The sequence below is a fragment of the Microcebus murinus genome, chromosome 20, assembly GCF_040939455.1.
Source record: "Microcebus murinus isolate Inina chromosome 20, M.murinus_Inina_mat1.0, whole genome shotgun sequence".
NCBI classification, from domain to species: Eukaryota; Metazoa; Chordata; class Mammalia; order Primates; family Cheirogaleidae; genus Microcebus; species Microcebus murinus.
The window spans coordinates 8,127,691-8,148,818 of NC_134123.1; the positions used below are offsets into that span (position 1 = coordinate 8,127,691).

A 21,128-nucleotide genomic window follows, 5' to 3' on the forward strand; every position below is an offset into this window, starting at 1 on the left:
AATAGAGACCAATAAAGGTGATTACATAGGTAATTAAAAAAGACAGTATAAATACTTATTTTTCTCTTTTATCCTCTTAAGTGATTTAAAAGACAACCGAATAAAACAATAACTGTAAAATTGTATTATTGGCGTATATCATATGAAGATAAAATATGTATGATAATAGCACAAAGGAAAGGGAGGAGATGACATCAGAGAGTAACTCAAATCCACAAGAAGAAATAAAAAATACCAGAAATGATAAATATATAGGTGAATATCAAAGTCTCCTATGATTATATATTTTCTCCCTTTTCTTAACTTCTTTAAGAATATGATTATATAAAGCAATAATTATAATACTGTATTGAGTATATAATATATAGAGGGACATACTATATATATATATATATATACACACATGACCATAGTAGCACAAAGGAGGGGAAAGAGAATAAAATTAGAGAAAATTTTCTATATTTTAGTAGAATTAAGTTAGTATTAAGTAGATGGTGATAAGTTAAGATGCACATTGTAATACCTAGAGCAACTACTAAGAAAATAACTAAAAGAATGTAGTAATATAGGCCTAAAGTTTTAAAGATAAGAAAAGGTGAAATTAGTTATAAACAAATAATATCCACAATGAGGTCCAATGTTGTTTGGTTTTTACAATTTCATAGATTCAAGAACATAGGCTTACCTGAGATACACCTGTCATGTGCCAATGAAATCAGAGGCACATTGACTTTTCCTATGTAAATATTCTCTTGGGTATCACTATCATCAAAAACATAAAAACTTAGAGACTCTGACTTAAGGTATCGATCCAAATCCATATTCATTGGCACTGGGAAACACATATGATCATCAAACTGTGGATCATTGCTACTGGGAATGATGGCTGTATCATGGTCTGCAAAATCAAAAAACTTGTACACAACATATGGGTGTGGCTGCAGGTGGCTTGTACGGGACTGCAGGTGGTTGCAACATCTTATTGTAATGTGAAGTTCGTTTAAGTTGCCATCTGTGGAATCTGTAGAACTGAGTTGAGCAGTTTTGGGTGCTTGCTGACTTAACTGGAAAAACATACATATTTATATTATAGAAATACACAATTATAAGATAAACAGCAGCTGCCAACCCCCAAACAAAATAATTTTGTAAATTGACAAAAGCTGCATATTTTTACTTCATAGTTAACTTCTCAGTTAAAGAATCTCTGATTCTTATTCAAAACCAGTATTCCCTAGAACATGTGTTAACAGATAATCCTGTATTATTAGCAACAAACATTGAGAGACTGAACATACAAGTAGAGATTGGTGCTAAAACCAAATAAAAGCAAGAAAAATGTTAGTCTGATGTTTTAAAATTCTATTTAATAACTGAAGACTACAGTAAGCAATGGGTCCAAAGATGAATGTCATAACTAGAGAACCGCCCATGCAGGGTAATGATCTGTTATATTCGGGTTGGCCTTCATTCTCAACTGTTAGGATTTGAAGAAGCAGATATCTGAAGCCACATTAACCAGTTTATCAAAGTCCAACTGTTATAAGAACAAGAGAACAGAGCTAGAGATAAACCTTGAAGGGATAAAAAGCTAGAATTGGAAGGATACTTCAGAAGAGAGATGAACAAAAGGATTTATTAGGCAGAGCTAGAAACTATTCTATGGCCACTTTTGGAAATATTACTGAGATAGACAGCACACTAGTATTTTAACAATTGTTCTGTTAAATCTTCCATAGGTGATGTGATCTGTGACAAAGAGAATGCTAGTGTTTCAGTATCTTGTTTAGTTAGTGTTGGAGAATTCTCTACCTTCCACAAAGGGACCCCTGAACTGAATCTGAATTGAGTGTCTGGGAGCCTGACTCCAAGAGAAGCTGATTAGAGAAGGAAAAATAGAGCTATAGTCATAAACTCCTTAGCACAGAAATCTGGTGGTGTGGAAAGCGGAAACCTTAGAAGGGAATCACAATACTGCTTTCCCAGGGCTAGTTTGCCCTCAGCCACAGAAGGCTGAGTGGAATGAATTTAAAAAGTACTCCCTCTACTTCTCTTCCCAAATCTGCCCACAGAAGCTGAAATTTCACCAGTAAATGACTTAATTCAAGTCAGAATTTGGGAGTCTGAGACCCTTAAACTATAAAAAAAACTCGAACAAACTGGTTTCTTTATTTTTAACTTCCATTTCCATAACAGCATTTCCCAAAGTGTGTTATAAAGAATACTAGCCAGAAAGGTGATGTCTGAGAAGCAGGTCCCATTCTTTCTTAACTTTCTTAACAATGTTATAATAGTTACAGTTTTTTAATTCAAAGTTATAGAAATCAGTTCTATCTAGCAAAAAAGGGACTTTACTATAAGGTTACAGGGATATTTCATGGAACTATACAGCAGAAATGTGGTTGGGCCTTAGGAAGGTAGTGGACTGGAAAACCACCGGAATTTACTCTCTGGTTTGCATTTTTTTTTTTTTTTCTGTATATTTGGTCATTCTCTTTCTTCAGACCCATTTTCTTTCCTTTGCTGGCTAACATGGTGGAAGATGGCTACTCACAGTTCCCAATTTTACATGTTCCAGGCATGTCTTATTTTCTCTTGATTTCAGAAAGCAGAATCTGATTGGCCCAAATGTGGTTAAGTGGCTATTTCTAAATCATTAGTTACGATTGGGTGGAGTGTGGGACAAAGCAGGATCACCTAACATAAGCCTGGCCACTGAGCGGCTGGCCCCATGGATTGGGGGTGGGGGCAGTTCCAAGAGAAAGAAAGTTAAGATAATCATAACTTGAGCAGACATTCCAAGATATTTCTACTATGTTCTATCTTCTATCCCTCTGTTACTAAACATAAGTGTGTACTTTATGCTTCCTGTTGAGATTTATATTATATACAAATTCAGGAATCCTATTTAACTCTGTTAATTCAGCGCTTTCTGTATTTATTGGATCATGGAATTCATTTGGAAATATGGTCATTAAGACTCCATGAAACATAGTTTGGGAAATGCTGCCCTGAGGAATTGCATTTAACTCCCAATTCTCAGAGAATATTAATTTTGTATTCTACTTTGCATTTCAGAAACCTGAGCAAACAATTTGAAAGGACAATAACTGACAGTCCAATAATAGCTATTTATTTCCTTAACAGTAGAAATTGTTAACAAGTCTCTTGATGTGTGATAATAGTATTGCGATTATATTTTTCAAAAGTGTCCTGGGTAGCACAAGCGAGTTTCTTTGTGTTGATGGAACAGTTCTTTATCTTGATTGTGGTGGTGGTTATATGAATCTACACATGTGATAAAACTACATGGAACAATACAGACATGCACAAATACGTGAATGTAAAAACTGATAAAATCTAAATAAGGTATGCAGCCTAGTTAATGGTATTATAGCAATGTCAATTTCCTGGTTTTGATATAATACTATAGTTATGTAAGATATTACAATTAGAAGAAAGTGGGTAAAGGGTACATGGAACCTCTCTGTACTGTTTTTGCAACTTCCTGTGAGTCTGTGATTAATTCAAAATAAAAAGTTAAAAAAGCCACTTGATGGCTGTGAAAGAAAATGATTTCAGTTTAAAGAATGACATATAGAGAAATATTATAACATTTCTATGTCATAAAAGGCTCTTAAAGCCAAATAAGTTTACCGATTGCATTTGCTCTGGCCCCTTAAAATTTGATGTTATGTATCCCAAAGCCTTTGCCCGTTCTCGATAAAGTCGAATTGCTTGATCCATGGGAACTCTTAATCGGAACCAGTATTCCAGTGTGCCAAAATTTGGGATGTCTCCTTTAGTTCCTACAAATCAATACATGGCTCACTTTAAAATATTCCATAAATTAAAATATATACCAGTAAAAAATACATCAATGGTATTATGCACTAAAACTATGCATTTTATGTTAAGTAAAATAATATGACTTTCACAAATGATGTGTGATTGGGAAACAACAGAGATGAAGAAAATAGTTACTTCTGAAGTACGAGTTTCATTGCCTTTTAAATATTATAAAAGAACTCCATCAAACTATGTTTGAGCTATTCTAATTTATACTACTTCAATCTTCTTGCAATATGTAAAATAATCTAAACATTGAGTCAAATACTCCAGATTCATCTTGTTGCTGTACTATTTTTTTTTTTTTTTTTTTTTTTTTTGAGACAGAGTCTCACTTTATTGCCCAGGCTAGAGTGAGTGCCGTAGCGTCAGTCTAGCTCACAGCAACCTCAAACTCCTGGGCTCAAGCAATCCTCCTGCCTCAGCCTCCCAAGTAGCTGGAACTACAGGCATGCGCCACCATGCCCGGCTAATTTTTTTTTTTTTTTTTTGTATATATATATTAGTTGGCCAATTAATTTCTTTCTATTTATAGTAGAGACGGGGTCTCACTCTTGCTCAGGCTGGTTTCGAACTCCTGACCTCGAGCAATCCGCCCGCCTCGGCCTCCCAGAGAGCTAGGATTACAGGCGTGAGCCACCGCGCCCGGCCTGTACTATTTTTTTTAAACAAGTTGTACTCAATGTAGTCTGACATTTATAGTATGAAACCTGAAAATTATAAATATAACTTTCCACATTCTAATTCACCTTTAAGAAATCTTTGGACCTTCCCATTTCTCTACCGTACCATAAGTATAAGGGAAAAACATCACAACTATGTCAAATATATACCATCTGCAATATACATGATGTTTCCCCTGCATATCCTCAGAACTGTTCTCAACTCAGGTATCTCTTCATGTTGCTTCCTCTGTGAAGACTTCCTGTAGGGCTCCTATGAGACTTAAGAGCCCTATGTTTCCTTCACAGACCCTGTATGTCCTCATTAGGGCACTGACTGCTTTGGCTTAAATGTCTGTTCACAAGTCTATTTTTCCAACTAACTATAAGTTTCTTGAAGGCAAGGGCCACAATTTTCACCAATATACTCCTACCAGAGGGACTAGTACATAATGGGTACTTAATATTTGTCAAATAGAGAACATTCTACTCAAAAACTCTTCTGAACATCCCATATTATTAAAAAGATTACCCCTACTCTCTCATACTTCGTCAGTTTCTTTTCTGCTAATGGATCATTCTCATCAGAATACAGACATAATTTAATATCTGCCCTCTATGGTTTAAATGTTTGGACCCTCCAAAACTCATGTTGAAATTTAATTGCCATTGTAACCGTATTAAGAGGGGGGGCCTTTTTTAGGTAATTAGGCCATGAGGGATCTACTCTCATGAGGAACTGGTGCCACTATAAAAGGTTCAGTTCAGCAGCTTCTTGGTCTCTCTTGCCCTCTTGCCTTCTGCTATGTTATTATGAAGCCAGAAGGCCCTCACCAGATGCTGGCACCTTGATATTGAACTTCTCAGCTTCCAGAAAAATAAGCCAATAAATTTCTGTTCATTATAAATTGCCCAATATCAGGTATTCTATTATAGTAGCACAAAAGGGACTAAGACAGAAATTATTATTTAAAAAAAGTACTAAAAGAATTATATTAATGCACATACATATTTGCTTGTATAAGCACAAAATATCCTTGGGAGAATTTTTATCCTTTAGTGAGGAGATGTGGGGTGACCCAAGGCTCAGTCCTTGGCCACCTTCTCATCTATATCTACACTCAGCTAAGAATCTATTATACATGCTAATGACACCCACTTTTATATCTCTATTCCTGACCCTCACACTATTGTATCCAATTACCTATCCAACATCACCACTTGGATGTCTAATAGGCCAGTGAATCTTAACTGTCCAAACAGCATTCTTTATTTTCTTCCTTGGATTTGGTCCTTTCCCAGTCTTCCCTATCTCATTTAGTGGTATCACCATTCTTCTCTTTGCTTGTGTCAGAATTTCTTGCCTCTTCTATTTTCTTTATTACCTTACATTCAATTAATAAGCAAGTCTTGAAGAAACAATTAATAAAATATATACTGGATATGACTACTTTTTTTTTTTTTTTTTTTTTTTTTTTTTTTTTTTTTTGAGACAGAGTCTTGCTTTGTTGTCCAGGCTAGAGTGAGTGCCGTGGCGTCAGCCTAGCTCACAGCAACCTCAAACTCCTGGGCTCAAGCGATCCTTCTGCCTCAGCCTCCCGAGTAGCTGGGACTACAGGCATGCGCCACCATGCCCGGCTAATTTTTTTTATATATATATCAGTTGACCAATTAATTTCTTTCTATTTATAGTAGAGACGGGGTCTCGCTCTTGCTCAGGCTGGTTTTGAACTCCTGACCTTGAGCAATCCGCCCGCCTCGGCCTCCCAAGAGCTAGGATTACAGGCGTGAGCCACAGCGCCCGGCCTTATGACTACTTTTTATTACCATCTTAATCCAAGCCACCATCATCTTTCCACAGATCAATGCAATGGCCTGAGAATGGTCCCATTTTCCCTTTTGCTATTCTTCCCAGAGGACTCAGGGTGATTTTTCTAAAACCTAAATAAAATCCAAACTCATCACCCTAACCTACAAAGCTCTACAATATGAACTGGCTCTTGCCTATCACCTTAATCTCATCTGTGCTCCAGCCACTGGCCTTCTTGCTGTTTTTCCAACTTGTCAGGTTTGCTCATCCCTCAAGTCCTTGTACTAGTGGTTTCTCTTGCCTGAAACAGTCTTCCACTGTATCCTGGCATGGGTTGTTGTTCAAATCTTTGCCAATGTCACACCCTCAAGGAAGCTGACATCTGAACTAGCAACCTTCCATCTCTCTTTTAGACTCTCACTCTGATTAATTTTTCTTTACATCTGGCAATATATATATATATTTTTTTCGTTGCTTGTATTTTTCTCTAGAAGGCAAGCTACACAAGAACAGAGGCTTTGTCTCTCTTATTTAGCAATGATCACTGTATTCCAGTGTGATGAATGGGAATTGATGAATGTATTATAATTAATGTTTAACTAAACAAAGGTATCCATGTGATAAATAAACATCTACAGTTATAAGTTTAAAAAAAACTAATAGCCATTGTACCAACATCATTAATGACACTTAAGATAGTTCATCAACTTTGGGCAGAGAACGCTGTCCTTACCCTAAAGGCACCCTTAGTGTATAAGAGAAGATACTAAGGTACAATACCATATTAATGTATAAAGCAAACTAGTAATTCAAACACCCAACACTTATAAACTGTACTTACCAAGCAAACTTGCTGTACAAAATATTCGACCACTTTTTTCTAGAATTTCATGAAATCTTAATTGACATGTTGCGATTGTTTCATAATCTGTACTGTAGGCTTGGTGGACCTCAAGAGTGATAGTATTCTTTTGGATATATTGCAAAAATAAGTCATTAACATGAACAAGATATTGAGAAGTGAAGTTATATTCTGGGTGAAGGCCTCGCACTATGGGAGTTGTCTGGAGTTCAAAATCATAGAAAGCATAGGTACAAAAAGTGACAGGCTCTTTATCTCCAGATGCCTGTAAAACTTCAGAAGAAAAGGTTACTTTGTTGATATGGATTTCAAATAGATTTTCCCCTCGTTCTAAATGGATGGTTTCATCAAATTCATCTACGGAGTCATCTGGCATGATTTCTGGTTTAAATTTGTACTGCTTGGTCCCATAAGCAATATCCTTTAATTGGGCTGTAAGAGAAGACACATAGTTGAGAGATTTTAAAATATTGACATAAGAAGACACAAATTGGCTTTTGAAGTGGTTGGATATCTGAGTATTTTTGGTGAATAGTCCCAATCTTAAATTCTATGACCATACCATTTTTTGATAAATAATAGAATTCATCATTTGATATCACTTATTAAACAAAAACAAAATTACAACTTCAGTTGTAATATAGCCTAAGCCAGGTAAAAGAGAAAATTAAAAAAAAAAAAGACAAGAAAAAAAAGACTCTGAATGAACAGCTGAGGTAACTATTTGGGTTCCACCTGCTCCTCTGCCTACGCTCTGTCCATTATCTTCTTTCCTATAAAGTCAATTTCTCTTTCCACTGGCTCCTTTCCTTTAACTTATTAAGATATGTACTTTTCTACTTTTGGGGGTGATGGATATGTTTATTATCTTGATTATGGTTGTATGCATAGGCCTAAACCCACCAAATTCTACAGAAATATATGCAGTTGAAAGTATGCCAATTATACTTCTCTAAAGCTGTTTTTAAAAAGATATGTCTGGATTCACATTTTCCTTTAATGTTATACCCAAATTCCTAGAAAGCATAATGTACACATGTGTCTCCAACTACTCATTTAACAGACATTCCAACAAACCTTCTGCAAACAGCATCTACCTTATTTTTCTGTAAAACTACTACAGAAAAAACCACCAATAACCAATTTATTGCTAGACTCAATGGACATTCATCCTTGTATTACTAGATTTTTTTGCTTCATTTGACACTGATGACCACTTTCCCTTTTGTGAGCTTCTGTCCTACTTTGTCTTTCATCTCATTGTTTCCTCTGCTTTTCCTCCCACCATTCTTCAGGGGTTTCTTTCTTTGTTAGTTTACTAGAGCAAACTTTTAAATCTCTTTTTAGTCTACACATTCTCATGGGTGCTCTCATCTGGTTTTATGACTTTTGCTGCTATCAATATGTTGAAGGCTTCCATATTTCTATTTTCAATTCAGATTTCTTTCCTTAATTCTAGACCCATAAATCTAATGTTTTGCTTAACACTATCTATCTAGATATCCCACAGGCACATCAAACTCAACATATCTAAAATAGAAGTATCATATTGTCTTCTAGCTATTTCTGTACTTTAAATCTCAAGTGATGATGTTAGCATTCATTCAGTTGCCCATGCTGGATCCCAGAGAGGCATCCTGGATTTCTCTTTTTCTTTTATTCTCCTCACATTTATAGGGTCACTACTAATCAACACTATTTCCTAACTCTATCAAATTTGTCTCTGTCCTCACTATCTCCACTATACTTTATTTATACTTCAAGTTTATTACCTAGATTATTATAGAACTCAAACTGCTTCCTTCTTTACATCTTACCCATTTCTCCCAATACCTGTAGCATAATCTCCAAAAGGCAATTCTAAGTTTATCTTCCCTACCTTAAAATCCCCCAGTGGTTCACTAGGTTAATAAGGTTCCAATTCATCAGGGAGGCAAAAAGGGCCTTCAGGATTTTGTTCTTTCTAGCCTTATCTCTAGGTTTTCTTCCCTTTACTAAACTTGAGTTCCAACTCGATGGATCCATTGTGCAGTTTCTCAAACGTGCCACAATGCTTCACACTGTGGGCATTTTTACCTACCTCACTTACTGCCTGGAAGGAAGGCCTTGCATTACTTTTACTTAGTGGTGAATTCTGTCATCTTTAAAGACTCCATACCTACTGTGTGAAGTCTTCCTTAAATCTTGAGGTAGAAATAGGCATTTTTTTCCTCAATGTTTCCTTGATACCTTTAGCATTTTCTTAGCTTTACAGAGTGTATACTCTTCATGGTGAAGAATAACCATTTATTTACTTGTCCACATCTTATGAGTTCCTTAAGGGACATGCTTCAGTTTTTTTCCTATTTGTATTCTCACTGCCTAACACTTTGCTTAGGATGTATTAGGAGCTTGATCATGTTTATGGAATGAATCAATGAATTTAGGGGATACATAAAATATATTGGTAAAGATTTACTAAGACTTGAAAGGAATGAAAATTCCAAACTCTGTGACCTCTCTTTTAACCAAGAAAATTCCATTAAGCAAATTTTTATTGAGTACTACTTGGAATAAAAGGTACACATTGCTCCTTGACTTTTGGAAAGCCCTGTTCAGTTAGATAAAGACATTTACTTAGCCCTTCTATATGGAGCAGAGGTTCTCAGAGTGTGGCCTGGAAACCCCTAAAGTTCCCTGAAACCATTTAGGAGTTCTTTCAGGTCAGAATTCTTTTTATAATAACACTAAAATGTCATTTGCCCTTTTCATTTTTATTCTCTCACTAGTGTATAATGGAGTTTCTCAGAGACTACCGATGTGTGGTATCACAGGAGATTAAATTTAGAAGCAGATATAAAAATCTAGCTATTTTTTTATTAAGCCAGACCCTAAAAAGATTTACAAAAATGCTAAAAATTTAAAACAATACCAGTGTTCTCATAATTTTTTTTTTGTTTTGGAGAGCATAGATTTTTAAAAATAAGTACTTTAATTTATGTTAACATGTAATAAGTTTATTATTATTTTAACGTAAGTTAAAAGAAATCTTTTCAAAATTTCTTACTTTTAATTTCCAATATGATAAATATCAATAAGTATAACTCATGAACAAAAGGCCTTTGTGAATCTCAATACTTTTTTTTTTTTTTTTTTTTTTTGAGACAGAGTCTCACTTTGTTGTCCAGGCTAGAGTGAGTGCCGTGGCGTCAGCCTAGCTCACAGCAACCTCAAACTCCTGGGCTTGAGTGATCCTTCTGCCTCAGCCTCCCGAGTAGCTGGGACTACAGGCATGCGCCACCATGCCCGGCTAATTTTTTATATATATATGTCAGTTGGCCAATTAATTTCTTTCTATTTATAGTAGAGACGGGGTCTCGCTCTTGCTCAGGCTGGTTTTGAACTCCTGACCTTGAGCAATCCGCCCGCCTCGGCCTCCCAAGAGCTAGGATTACAGGCGTGAGCCACAGCACCCGGCCCTGAATCTCAATACTTTTCAAGAGTGTAAAATGACAGCTGGCATAGGTGTCATTACATTACTCCTGATTTGTGAACAAATCAGGAGTAAAAAAAACTAAACTCCAGATTCATTTTTATGGAGGTGAGTTTTTATTTTGTTAAAAGCTAACATAACATAGTTATGGTAGGATTCAGGATAACTATAACTCATTTGCAGAATGCACTAATAGATAGTGTTAAGCAAAACATTAGATTTATGGGTCTAGAATTAAGGAAAGAAATCTGAATTGAAAATAGAAATATGGAAGCCTTCAACATATTGATAGCAGCAAAAGTCATAAAACCAGATGAGAATTAAGTATTGCATAGCAGTGGACATGAAAGAGAGACAGAGTGCTTGTCATTGTAGAACTTACATTTTGGTTACAGAGAATATGCAAAATCCAACAGCTGAAGAACACTTATAATACACAGAGTATATACTATACAAAAACTATATATGAGAGGAAACTGGGTAGGTAAGTGCTAAGATAGTGTTTTTCAACATATAGTTTTATACCTGCCTCTCAATAGCTTGCATTTATTTCTAAATACATATATATATAAAGAAGCATGGCCCCCAGGATCTCCAGTGGTAGGGCCTAGAAAGCTACATTTTAAACAAGTTTCTCAGGTGATTTTTCTATTTGCTAAAGTGGGAAAATGACTGTAAGGGCATTTCAAGTAGAGAGATAGCTAGGAGTAATCAGAACCTGCTTCCTAGCACAGGTGAGCATTGAGTTAGATTTTGAAATAGGGAAGGGTGTATCTTGGAGTCAAGGTTTGAAGAGGTCTAGGCAGAGTACACAGCAAGAACAAAGGCATGGTGGTGGGATTGAGCAAGATGATGTGAGAATGAGTAAGCAGACCTGTTTGGCTGAGGTGCACAGGTTGCTTAGAAAGGTACTGGTAAATTTGAGTCTGTGGTACTTTATGAAGTACTTTTAAATCTTACCTGCAACACTGAATTAAAAAATCAGTAGGAAATTACTTAGAATTCTTGAGCAGAAAAGAATCAGATGAAAATATCCTTTCTGATAACTTATTATTATAGTTATGAACTGGAAAAAATATAGCATAAATACATCATGAATGTAGATTTGAATAACACTATGAATTGTTACAAGATCCATTCCTCTAGTTACTGTGGATAAAAAATTGTGTACATTGTACCTTCTAGTTTCTGGATGCGTGCAGCCCTGATATCAAGAAGATGAACATATTGTTCTACTTTGAGTTCATAATCTTGCTGCAAATTTTCCATCTTATGGGTAACTGCCTCAACCTCCATCTAAGAAATAAAAGATAATCAGTTTCAGTATTATGATTAGTTCCATTTTCATTATTCAAAGCTACTATGATTTCAAGTATTTTCCAGATCCTAGAAATACCAGAAGCTGTAAACCATGGTTTCCTGACCTCAAATAGCTTATAGTTTAGAAAACTGTGCTTGGTCCTGTTCACAAATCAGGAGTAAAAAAAACTAAACTCCAGATTCATTTTTATGGAGGTGAGTTTTTATTTTGTTAAAAGCTAACATAACATAGTTATGGTAGGATTCAGGATAACTATAACTCATTTGCAGAATGCACTAATACTAATAAATGTTAAGTTCATTGCCACTGTTCATTCCCTAAAGCTAGGGACTTAAAAAATTATTTGTTTTTCAACTATTCTCAGTGCCTAGTTAAAAGGCTAAATTCCAGAGATATGGTAATACATGTTAATAGATGATAATACACAATAACACATGATACTTAGAAAATAAATCTTTAGTAGAATATTATAGAAAACCTATCCTCTTGATTTAGTGTATTACATTACCTGATAATCTTTATTAATTTTATGTTGCATAATTAGCATGTTTCTTGTCTTTTCAAGTTCGTGCACTGTTTCTGCATGAGTTGCTTGCAGCTCTCTCATGGAGCGTTCTAGATCTTTATTAATTTTACTGTCCACTTTCTCTAAAAAGGAAAGGTCTCCACTTTTTTGTTCTTTTTGAGCCTAAAACAAAAACATGTTTTATTACCAAAACAAGAATTTCTAAAATGTGACTGTATGCATTAATATAAATATAGTAAGAAACAATCATTAATTGAAAACAGATATATTTCCATTTTTTCTATCAGGAATAAAGCAGTCCTGGTATATACGTTTGGACAGAAATATAAAAACAGCTTATTACTTCATGACATATAAAAGAACCATGCATATTTATATATATTTCTTCATTTGATTAGAACCTACACTTTGATCTAAAAGGAAAGAAGTATATTTTCTTGTGTCTTCTTGTACATAGCAGAGTATCCTAGAACTGGAAAATATCTTCTTGTTATATTTATAATTCAGTATTTTACTTAATAGGGAGCACACCAAAGACTCTCAGGGTAGAAACTGTTGATTAATTTTATAGTAAGGCAGGAAAAGCAGAATGTTTGTAACAATTAAAGTGCTTTAAATAAGAGCTTTTGAGGTCTGTTTTAATGTAATTTTGATGTCATTATGAAATATGCATATGTTGTAACTAAATGTCACCTGACCACTTTCCTGAGTCTTAGCAGAGTTGATATGTAACACATATTAATATATATGTGTGCAAAAGATACACTAAGTTTCAGAAGATGCACAAATAATTCATTCTCCAAATATAAGGGTTACAGATAAGGGTCATCATTATGCTGAAACAGTTATACATAGACACGACAATAATGGTGAAGTTCAGAAATTTACCTTTATAAGCAGGAGAGCTTCACTCAATTCATCAGCATTAATATCACTCTCCTGTAATAAATTAAATAAAAGCTCACAATGAGATATTAATGGAAAATACAAGAGACATTCCAACTATTTAGATTATCTTCATGGAACATATCAGATGCCTGATACCATGAATTAATAAACTAAGTAACATATTTGTATTCTTTTGCTTTGTAGTATAGTGTTTTCTCTATGCATAAATATTTAGATAAAAATTTTGAGCTTATTTCCTAAATAAGAAAATAATTCACCTGGTTGTAAAACTTCATGCGGTTTTTAAGTTCATCAAGTTGTTGCTTTTGTTCCAGATATTGTAACTGTAGTTCTCTATTCTCTTGAATGAGTTTCTCATTTTGGTCTTTATAAAAACAAAGTCAACACAATTGGAAAGGTAAGTGACAATTACATCTAAGAACACATTTTTAAACTATTTTAATTCCTCTTACACACCAAGCTTGATCTAGCATTGTTCTGGTCAGAGAGGAAATTGAGCTAGCACCTAGACAAAGGCAGCAGAGGAATGAGGAACAAATGAACACTATCATGCACTATCATATGTCTACCATATGATTCACTTGCTTATCAAAAACCTAAGATGTAAGTTCATAGTATTAATATAAGGAAATTGTGGCCTCTGGGACTTCAAAGGAACATTCTATTTAAAATACCTAAGAAAATATGTGTCTAAATCTATGATTTCTACTTACTTATTAAGGGTCCTGAAAAGCATGCAGGAAAAAAAAAATTGGTCTTTTAGTTTTCTATGACTTCTTTGAATTTTCTTTTCCCAACTTAACATAAAATCTCTGTATTAAAACAGGGAAATTTCACTGATAAATAAACTCTGAATCCATACTTTAATCAACCATACTTCCAACAAATCTGTTACAACAGGAGAAATGAATTTTCAAGCAGTGCATGGTAGTATCAACAATAATGCATGTGTGTTCCTTACTCACTGAGTTCATGCTATTAACTAGTAGGACATGGACTTAGAGATATTGCTAAGGAATGGATAATGGTTAATTTTGCCTAGGCATTCAATTGCTATGACCCACAGCAGGAGTGTAGAATACAGCTTCAGAAGACAGCGAATTCACAGAGACTAAATTTTCATTTCCTATATCAAATATGTTTGGCTTTTTTTTTTTTTAAAGCATAATACCTAGCTAACAAACCCACCACATTAGTCTCTTGTTCTTAAGTGTACTCTTCACTAGACTTCATTGGGGCAGTCAGGTATCCTCCTTTGCTGTATCCCTTTGGGCTAACTCTAAACCATGTCATCCAAAGTGTGTCTTCACTAATTTCATCCTGCTCTCAATGATTTGTGTTTATCATAAGTCTTCAATTGAAGTTGTACATTTTTGTTTCCCTTTCTTAAAAAAAAATCAATACATTTGCCAAGAATTCTTCACATGACTGCATTTGCATATTGACTACATTTTACACAAAAATGTGTTGCTGATTTTAATAAGGCTTTGCATTCCCCAGCTATAAGTATACTACATATAAGTAAAAATGTTAAATTATGCAGTTATTAAGAAATGGACTAGCCAGGCGCGGTGGCGCACGCCTGTAATCCTAGCTCTCTGGGAGGCCGAGGCGGGCGGATTGCTCTAGGTCAGGAGTTCGAAACCAGCCTGAGCAAGAGCGAGACCTCGTCTCTACTATAAATAGAAAGAAATTAATCGGCCAACTAATATATATACACAAAAAATTAGCCGGGCATGGTAGCGAATGCCTGTAGTCCCAGCTACTGGAGGATTGCTTGAGCCAGGAGTTTGAGGTTGCTGTGAGCTAGGCTGACGCCACGGCACTCACTCTAGCCTGGGCAACAAAGTGAGACTCTGTCTCAAAAAAAAAAAAAAAAAAGAAATGGACTAAATTTGAATGTTTTTAATGTCACATATTTCCTGGCAATCTAAAAAGTTAAAAAAAATTGTGACCCTAGGGTATACAGATACATTTTATTATCAAAATTACTGTATAAATACTTTTATCTTATTGATAGAAGGTTAAAAGGTTATCCTAGCATATAAATTGCTTATATCTAACAAAGAATTCTCAAATGTGAACAATACTTAGAAATTCTGAAGGTAAAGGTTAAATGCTTGTCTTTAAAAATCAGACTTAATAAATTTCTTTTTTCTTAGGGTGTAGAATAAGAATGTAGGACTATTTTATGTTGATGGGTTAAAACAACATTTAGATAGAATGGTTAGGTAACAAAAAGAAGGTAAATCTAGTCACAAGGATGTAAACTCAAAGGTATTGAGAATAATATAATTTCATTCCCTGTCCAGCAAAACTTTTAAGGTTCTAAGAGTGAGCTAAAGTGTAAAGGATATGGCTGTTCTATTTATACCCAGACATACTGTATTTGGATTATTATTTCTACATTCTGGTTTTTCTATCCTTTCAATTTTTCAGAGCAGGTTTTCTACGAATGATATGCTATTGGCTAAAATTAAACTTATTTAAATGTTTCCATTCTTTCTTAGTTTTTGTTTCAATAACTATGTCCCCATTCACTGATATTTTTAAAACTAGGGCATTAGTGGGAAAACAATTTAGTGGAAGAAGACATTACTGAGTACCAGTAACATTTTCTCTACTGAATTTTATGTAGAATCATCCACTATATTTTTTCTTTCTCAAACTGTTTATTAGGGACATAACTCGTGGGTCTTTAAAAAGTACTGAAATGGTATAGTTCAAAGAGGAAATAGACTTGCTGAATTATAATATGAAAAATCAAAGCACTCTGTACAAGATGAAAAATAACCTCCTTACCTTATGCTTTGACAAAAAGCAGGTTAAGCTAAACAGCATTTTATTCAAATGAGATAACATTTCACTCTTTTAAAATTATGTTCTTCCAACACACCATTAAGAAGCAGAGTGCAGAGAACAATTCAACTAAACAATTTTCAGAGCTCCTTTGTGCTAATATCTTCAGCTGTGATCAATATAACCATATGCATTATGCTGAATTATGCATTTCAGCTAAAGATAGAAAGGAACTTTCAAAAGCAAGCCCTTAAACACATGCAGTTAATTTAAGCATTAACCAAATGCAAACTGCATTTACATATCCTTCCCCCACATATTCACACAACCTGAAACTAATTTGTACTTTGAATAAAGAGGTGAGTATTCTCTAAAATAATTTGCCAGTTAGATGAATGACTGTAAGAAGCCAGGGAAACATCTTCTGGCAAAGAACACTTGATACATGAAAAGGTAAATGTGTGAAGAGACTTCAAAGTAAAATTAAACAATTTAAAAATCTGTAATACAAAAAGGAACTTTCTAAATATTAAAACATTTCCTTAAACAGACAATTTCAATTTTTAAAATTTATTATTTCCCTGAAAAAAATGGTTAAAAGCTGTAATATTTTTCTTATAACCTATTGTAACATTTTCACAAAGAAACAAAAACTTAAATCCTTAGATTTATAAATTTGAGGTATTCAAACAAAAATAACTGAAAACCATTGCATTAAAAATAAAAATTCAGTTCTAGCAATTTTTCTTTAGAAAATAACTGGATAAATGTATATATAAAGATTTATTATATAGAAAGATGTTGTTTATGATACTTAAAAAAATTGAAGCTACTTAAATATTCAGTAGAAGATTGTTAATCTATGGCACATCCACACACTGGAAAACTGTAACAACCATTATACATGATGATGACACAGATTTATATTTATACTCAAGAAATGATTTCACAATATACTAAATAAAAAAGCACATTATAAAACTATATATGCATAGAAATGAACTCTGAAAGGACATGCATCAAATATTCACAGTGATTATCTTGAGGGTTGTGGAATTAATTTTTAGAATTTTTTTGTTTACTAGACTTTTATTCCACAGTGCACATGAGTTATGTTTATTATTTTTAAAAATTCCCAAAAGATAAAAGAACCAGTGAAAAAAGATGAGAAGTGGACTAGATGAATTAAAATAACTTAGCAATTATAATACTTAATAAGAACCCTCAGAATTAAATCAACAATAAACAGGTTTAAAAAAAACCCTAAGATTCTACTCCTTTATGAAAAATTTCTTTCCAGAGACCAATTCAGATGTTGAAAAGATAACAGTTTTAGAATTCTTAATATCTAAGTAAATATGATAAAGCATAGAAATAAAAAGGGTTTATTTCATTTCCATTTCCTTTAAGAATGGGCAGTGTAGCTGTTTTTGGAAAAGAGAGAAGGAATATAGATAGAGCACTTTCTCTTCCTTCAGTAAACAAGAATTTATTGAGCAACTACTAAGACAAAGTTACTCTGTTAGGTATTCAACACTGCATACTTAAATCCGAAACTATGTATCTTTGACATCAAAACTTTAAATATAGACTAGGTCAGAAAACATGTCATCACCTTTTTATTCCACTCATAATCTTCTATAGAAAAATTCATAGATAATCTATCATTAAATTTAATCACTTGGTAAATAGATGTTGTACCAAGGTGTTCACTGAAATTAAGACTCATCAATTATATATTCTGATTTGAGACTTGTTAAAATGTGAAAAAAATGTCAGATCACAATTTTAAAATGCTATCACTTACAAGATGCATCCCAATTTTAAAATAGGAAAAAATAATGTTCCTTATATTCAATGAAATATGGCATTGTGATATTAATAAAAATATAAGAATATTAACTAGAAACACAATTGTTTTTTAGAGTCTGCATTAAACTTTTAAACATTCTCATGCAACTGAGTTGCAAATATTCAGAAGGAGCAACCTTATTATCATATTACTTGGTTTATACAGTGGATGAGCAGATACAAACAACATCTGAAGCAAATAATTCATTTCCCCTGCTGTGCATTTGTGTGTATATGTATGTGTATGTAATACAGTAAATTCAGACATCTTTAATTATAATTATTTTACTTCTGTAAGATAAGAAGGGTGAGACCTGTGACTTAAAACATTTAGCTTATTAATAATTATTATTATTTTAGCAGGGACATCTTGACAAAGCTTCCTGGTATTTAAGTTCACTGTCACAGAGTAGAATTAGACATCCCATTATCAGAGAGATCCTCCCTATTCAACCTATCCAAAACAGCAAGCAATCACTTCCACAAATCTGTCATCTTACATTGCTTTGTTTTTTTATCATTACACCTGCCACCACCTCACAATTATTTATTTAATTGTTGTTAGTTTCTTCCTATTAAATACGAGGGCAAGACCTTTGTTTGATTCATTGCTATCTTCCCAGAACTTAGAACAGTGCCTAGCACTTACTGATGCTCAATAAACACTTGTTGACTGTTGAAAAAGAAAGGCTCAGAATTCAGGAAAATTAAACAAAATAAAGACAACTTGAATAAGAGTAATTCTGAAGGCCGGGCGCGGTGGCTCACGCCTGTAATCCTAGCTCTCTGGGAGGCCGAGGCGGGCGGATTGCTCAAGGTCAGGAGTTCAAAACCAGCCTGAGCAAGAGCGAGACCCCGTCTCTACTATAAATAGAAAGAAATTAATTGGCCAACTGATATATATATATATAAAAATTAGCCGGGCATGGTGGCACATGCCTGTAGTCCCAGCTACTCGGGAGGCTGAGGCAGAAGGATCGCTTGAGCCCAGGAGTTTGAGGTTGCTGTGAGCTAGGCTGACGCCACAGCACTCACTCTAGCCTGGGCAACAAAACGAGACTCTGTCTCAAAAAAAATAAAAAAAAAAAAGAGTAATTCTGAGAAAAAACAATTCCTTTGGCAAAAATGCTAGGCTGAGTAAGGGAAATTTTGAGCCACCAATAAATTCAAGCAAGCAGATGGCTGTGTCACCAGTAAGTACATAGCAAGGTGACTGGCAAGCAGTAGGCACCACACTTAAGTACTGACTAATTCAATGAATAAACATCAGATGTCTGAAATGAGTAAGTCAGTAGTTATTTTATATGTACCTCTTTCAGTGTTTAATCTGTCAAGGATTTCATTTTTGTCTGTTAAATCAGATTTCAAGGCAGTCTCAAGCTGAGCAATCTGTACTTTAAGCTGCTGTTCCTTTAACTTCCATTGCTCTTCATGGGCAGCACTGAAGGCACTGCAAAACACACGTGACACGCAGAGAAAGCTTGGAAATCAGCTTCAACCGAAAATAATAAAGAGAAAAGCTTTTAGTGGCACAGAGACCACTGTCATCATGTCTTAGGAATTAAGTAAACATATGCTGGTCTGCTGCTGTTGAAACCAAGGCGCCTTTCTCAGGCTGCGGTTAGGAAACATGAAAGAGTTTGTGGGATGAGCAAAGGAACTGGCCTTAATTTAGAGCTCCAAAGTCAGAAAAGTTGGCAGTGTGCAGTTTTTGTGGGACTAGTAAAGGAATTCAGATACTCTACATACTCCAGAGGAATCCACAATTCCAAACCTCAGCAATTGACAACGGACAAAACCATTCTCTCCCACTTACAAACCTAATACAGAGAAAATGAACTTTCCACCTGATCTTTAATTCTGTGAAACTTTTTAAAGAATCTGTGATAATAACATGTTCACAAAATACTGGCCACAAAATGGTATCATATTGAACCACAAGATAGTAATTCTGATATTCATTAAGAGGTAGTGATAATGCATTTTTGTCTTAAAAAACAAAAAGCAACAGGCTAAGAACAATTTTAGTTGTAATACATGAGTGGGATGAAAGCCAATGCTTGTGCCTGATAAGAATAACGGAGATAGAATTACTATTCCTCAATAAAAGTGTAGCAGCTTAAACTATGGTTAAAATCTGCTAATAATCAAGACCCAGTATACTAGAAGAACAAATCAGCTAAAAAAGAAATGGTATACAGAAGGCATACAATAAATATTTATGTCTGTCAGTGGTTCCTAAATGCTGGCCTAACCACTGGTGCTAGACCAGCTGCACTAAGGACACTTAGGGAGATTTAAAAATGAAGAGCCCAGAGCCCAGGAATTCATATTTTTATAAAGCTCCCCAGATGATAGCCAGGTTTCGGAAAAACTGATCTTGATCTGTATTTCAGCAGAAAACCATTATCTGTGAAGTTTGATATGACTGAATAATCATCAGCAGCTTTGACCCTTCTACTTACTTTAAACCCAGTAAATAAAACAAGAACTTACATTATATAATTTGGTTTTATACTGATGATGAAGTAAATGGAAAAGAAACATATTACTGAAAATTGCTCTTAATGTTGCTCCCAGCTAGTCTTAAATTTTTATTACAAACAAGTAACTTTTCTGGGAGGCATAGCTTTCAAAAGAGCAAAATTGTGAATTCATTTCACATTTTGAATATTTTTACTGCATTTAAAATAACAGGATCTCAAAACTAAATGGAATCCTAGAAGCTCCTTTAAACATGACATCTGTTTCTTCTATAAATGCTCCCATTTCACATATGGAACCTTAAAAAATGCATGGATCTACATACCAATATTTTAAGTTAATTTTATCAAAAGTATAATTACCCAGACTTAAATGAAATCATAATAAAATACGTACTTTAAATACTAAACTAGATAATATTCCTTTATATGTTCATTTTTAAAATAAAGAATATAGTTTCTATGTCTGGCCAAATTATATATACTAAACTCATACATATAGATGCATGAATGTGAGTACATGTATGTGTGTGTGTGTGTGTATATATATATGCGTGTATGTGTGTGTCTCTTGTTTTATTAAA

The 21,128-nt window shown here is 34.2% G+C and overlaps 1 protein-coding gene across 1 annotated transcript in view; it reads right to left on the reverse strand.

Moving 5' to 3' along the window:
* RPGRIP1L (RPGRIP1 like) overlaps positions 1–21,128 on the reverse strand; it is a 110,876-nt gene that overhangs the window by 58,672 nt on the left and 31,076 nt on the right. Inside the window, exons 10-17 of the mRNA XM_075995646.1 lie at positions 19,372–19,511; positions 13,669–13,775; positions 13,391–13,441; positions 12,485–12,664; positions 11,834–11,951; positions 7,163–7,615; positions 3,658–3,809; positions 686–1,064 (exon numbers count right to left, since the gene is read on the reverse strand). Coding sequence (XP_075851761.1) covers positions 686–1,064; positions 3,658–3,809; positions 7,163–7,615; positions 11,834–11,951; positions 12,485–12,664; positions 13,391–13,441; positions 13,669–13,775; positions 19,372–19,511 — 1,580 coding nt within the window. The remainder of the gene's footprint in view (positions 1–685; positions 1,065–3,657; positions 3,810–7,162; positions 7,616–11,833; positions 11,952–12,484; positions 12,665–13,390; positions 13,442–13,668; positions 13,776–19,371; positions 19,512–21,128) is intronic.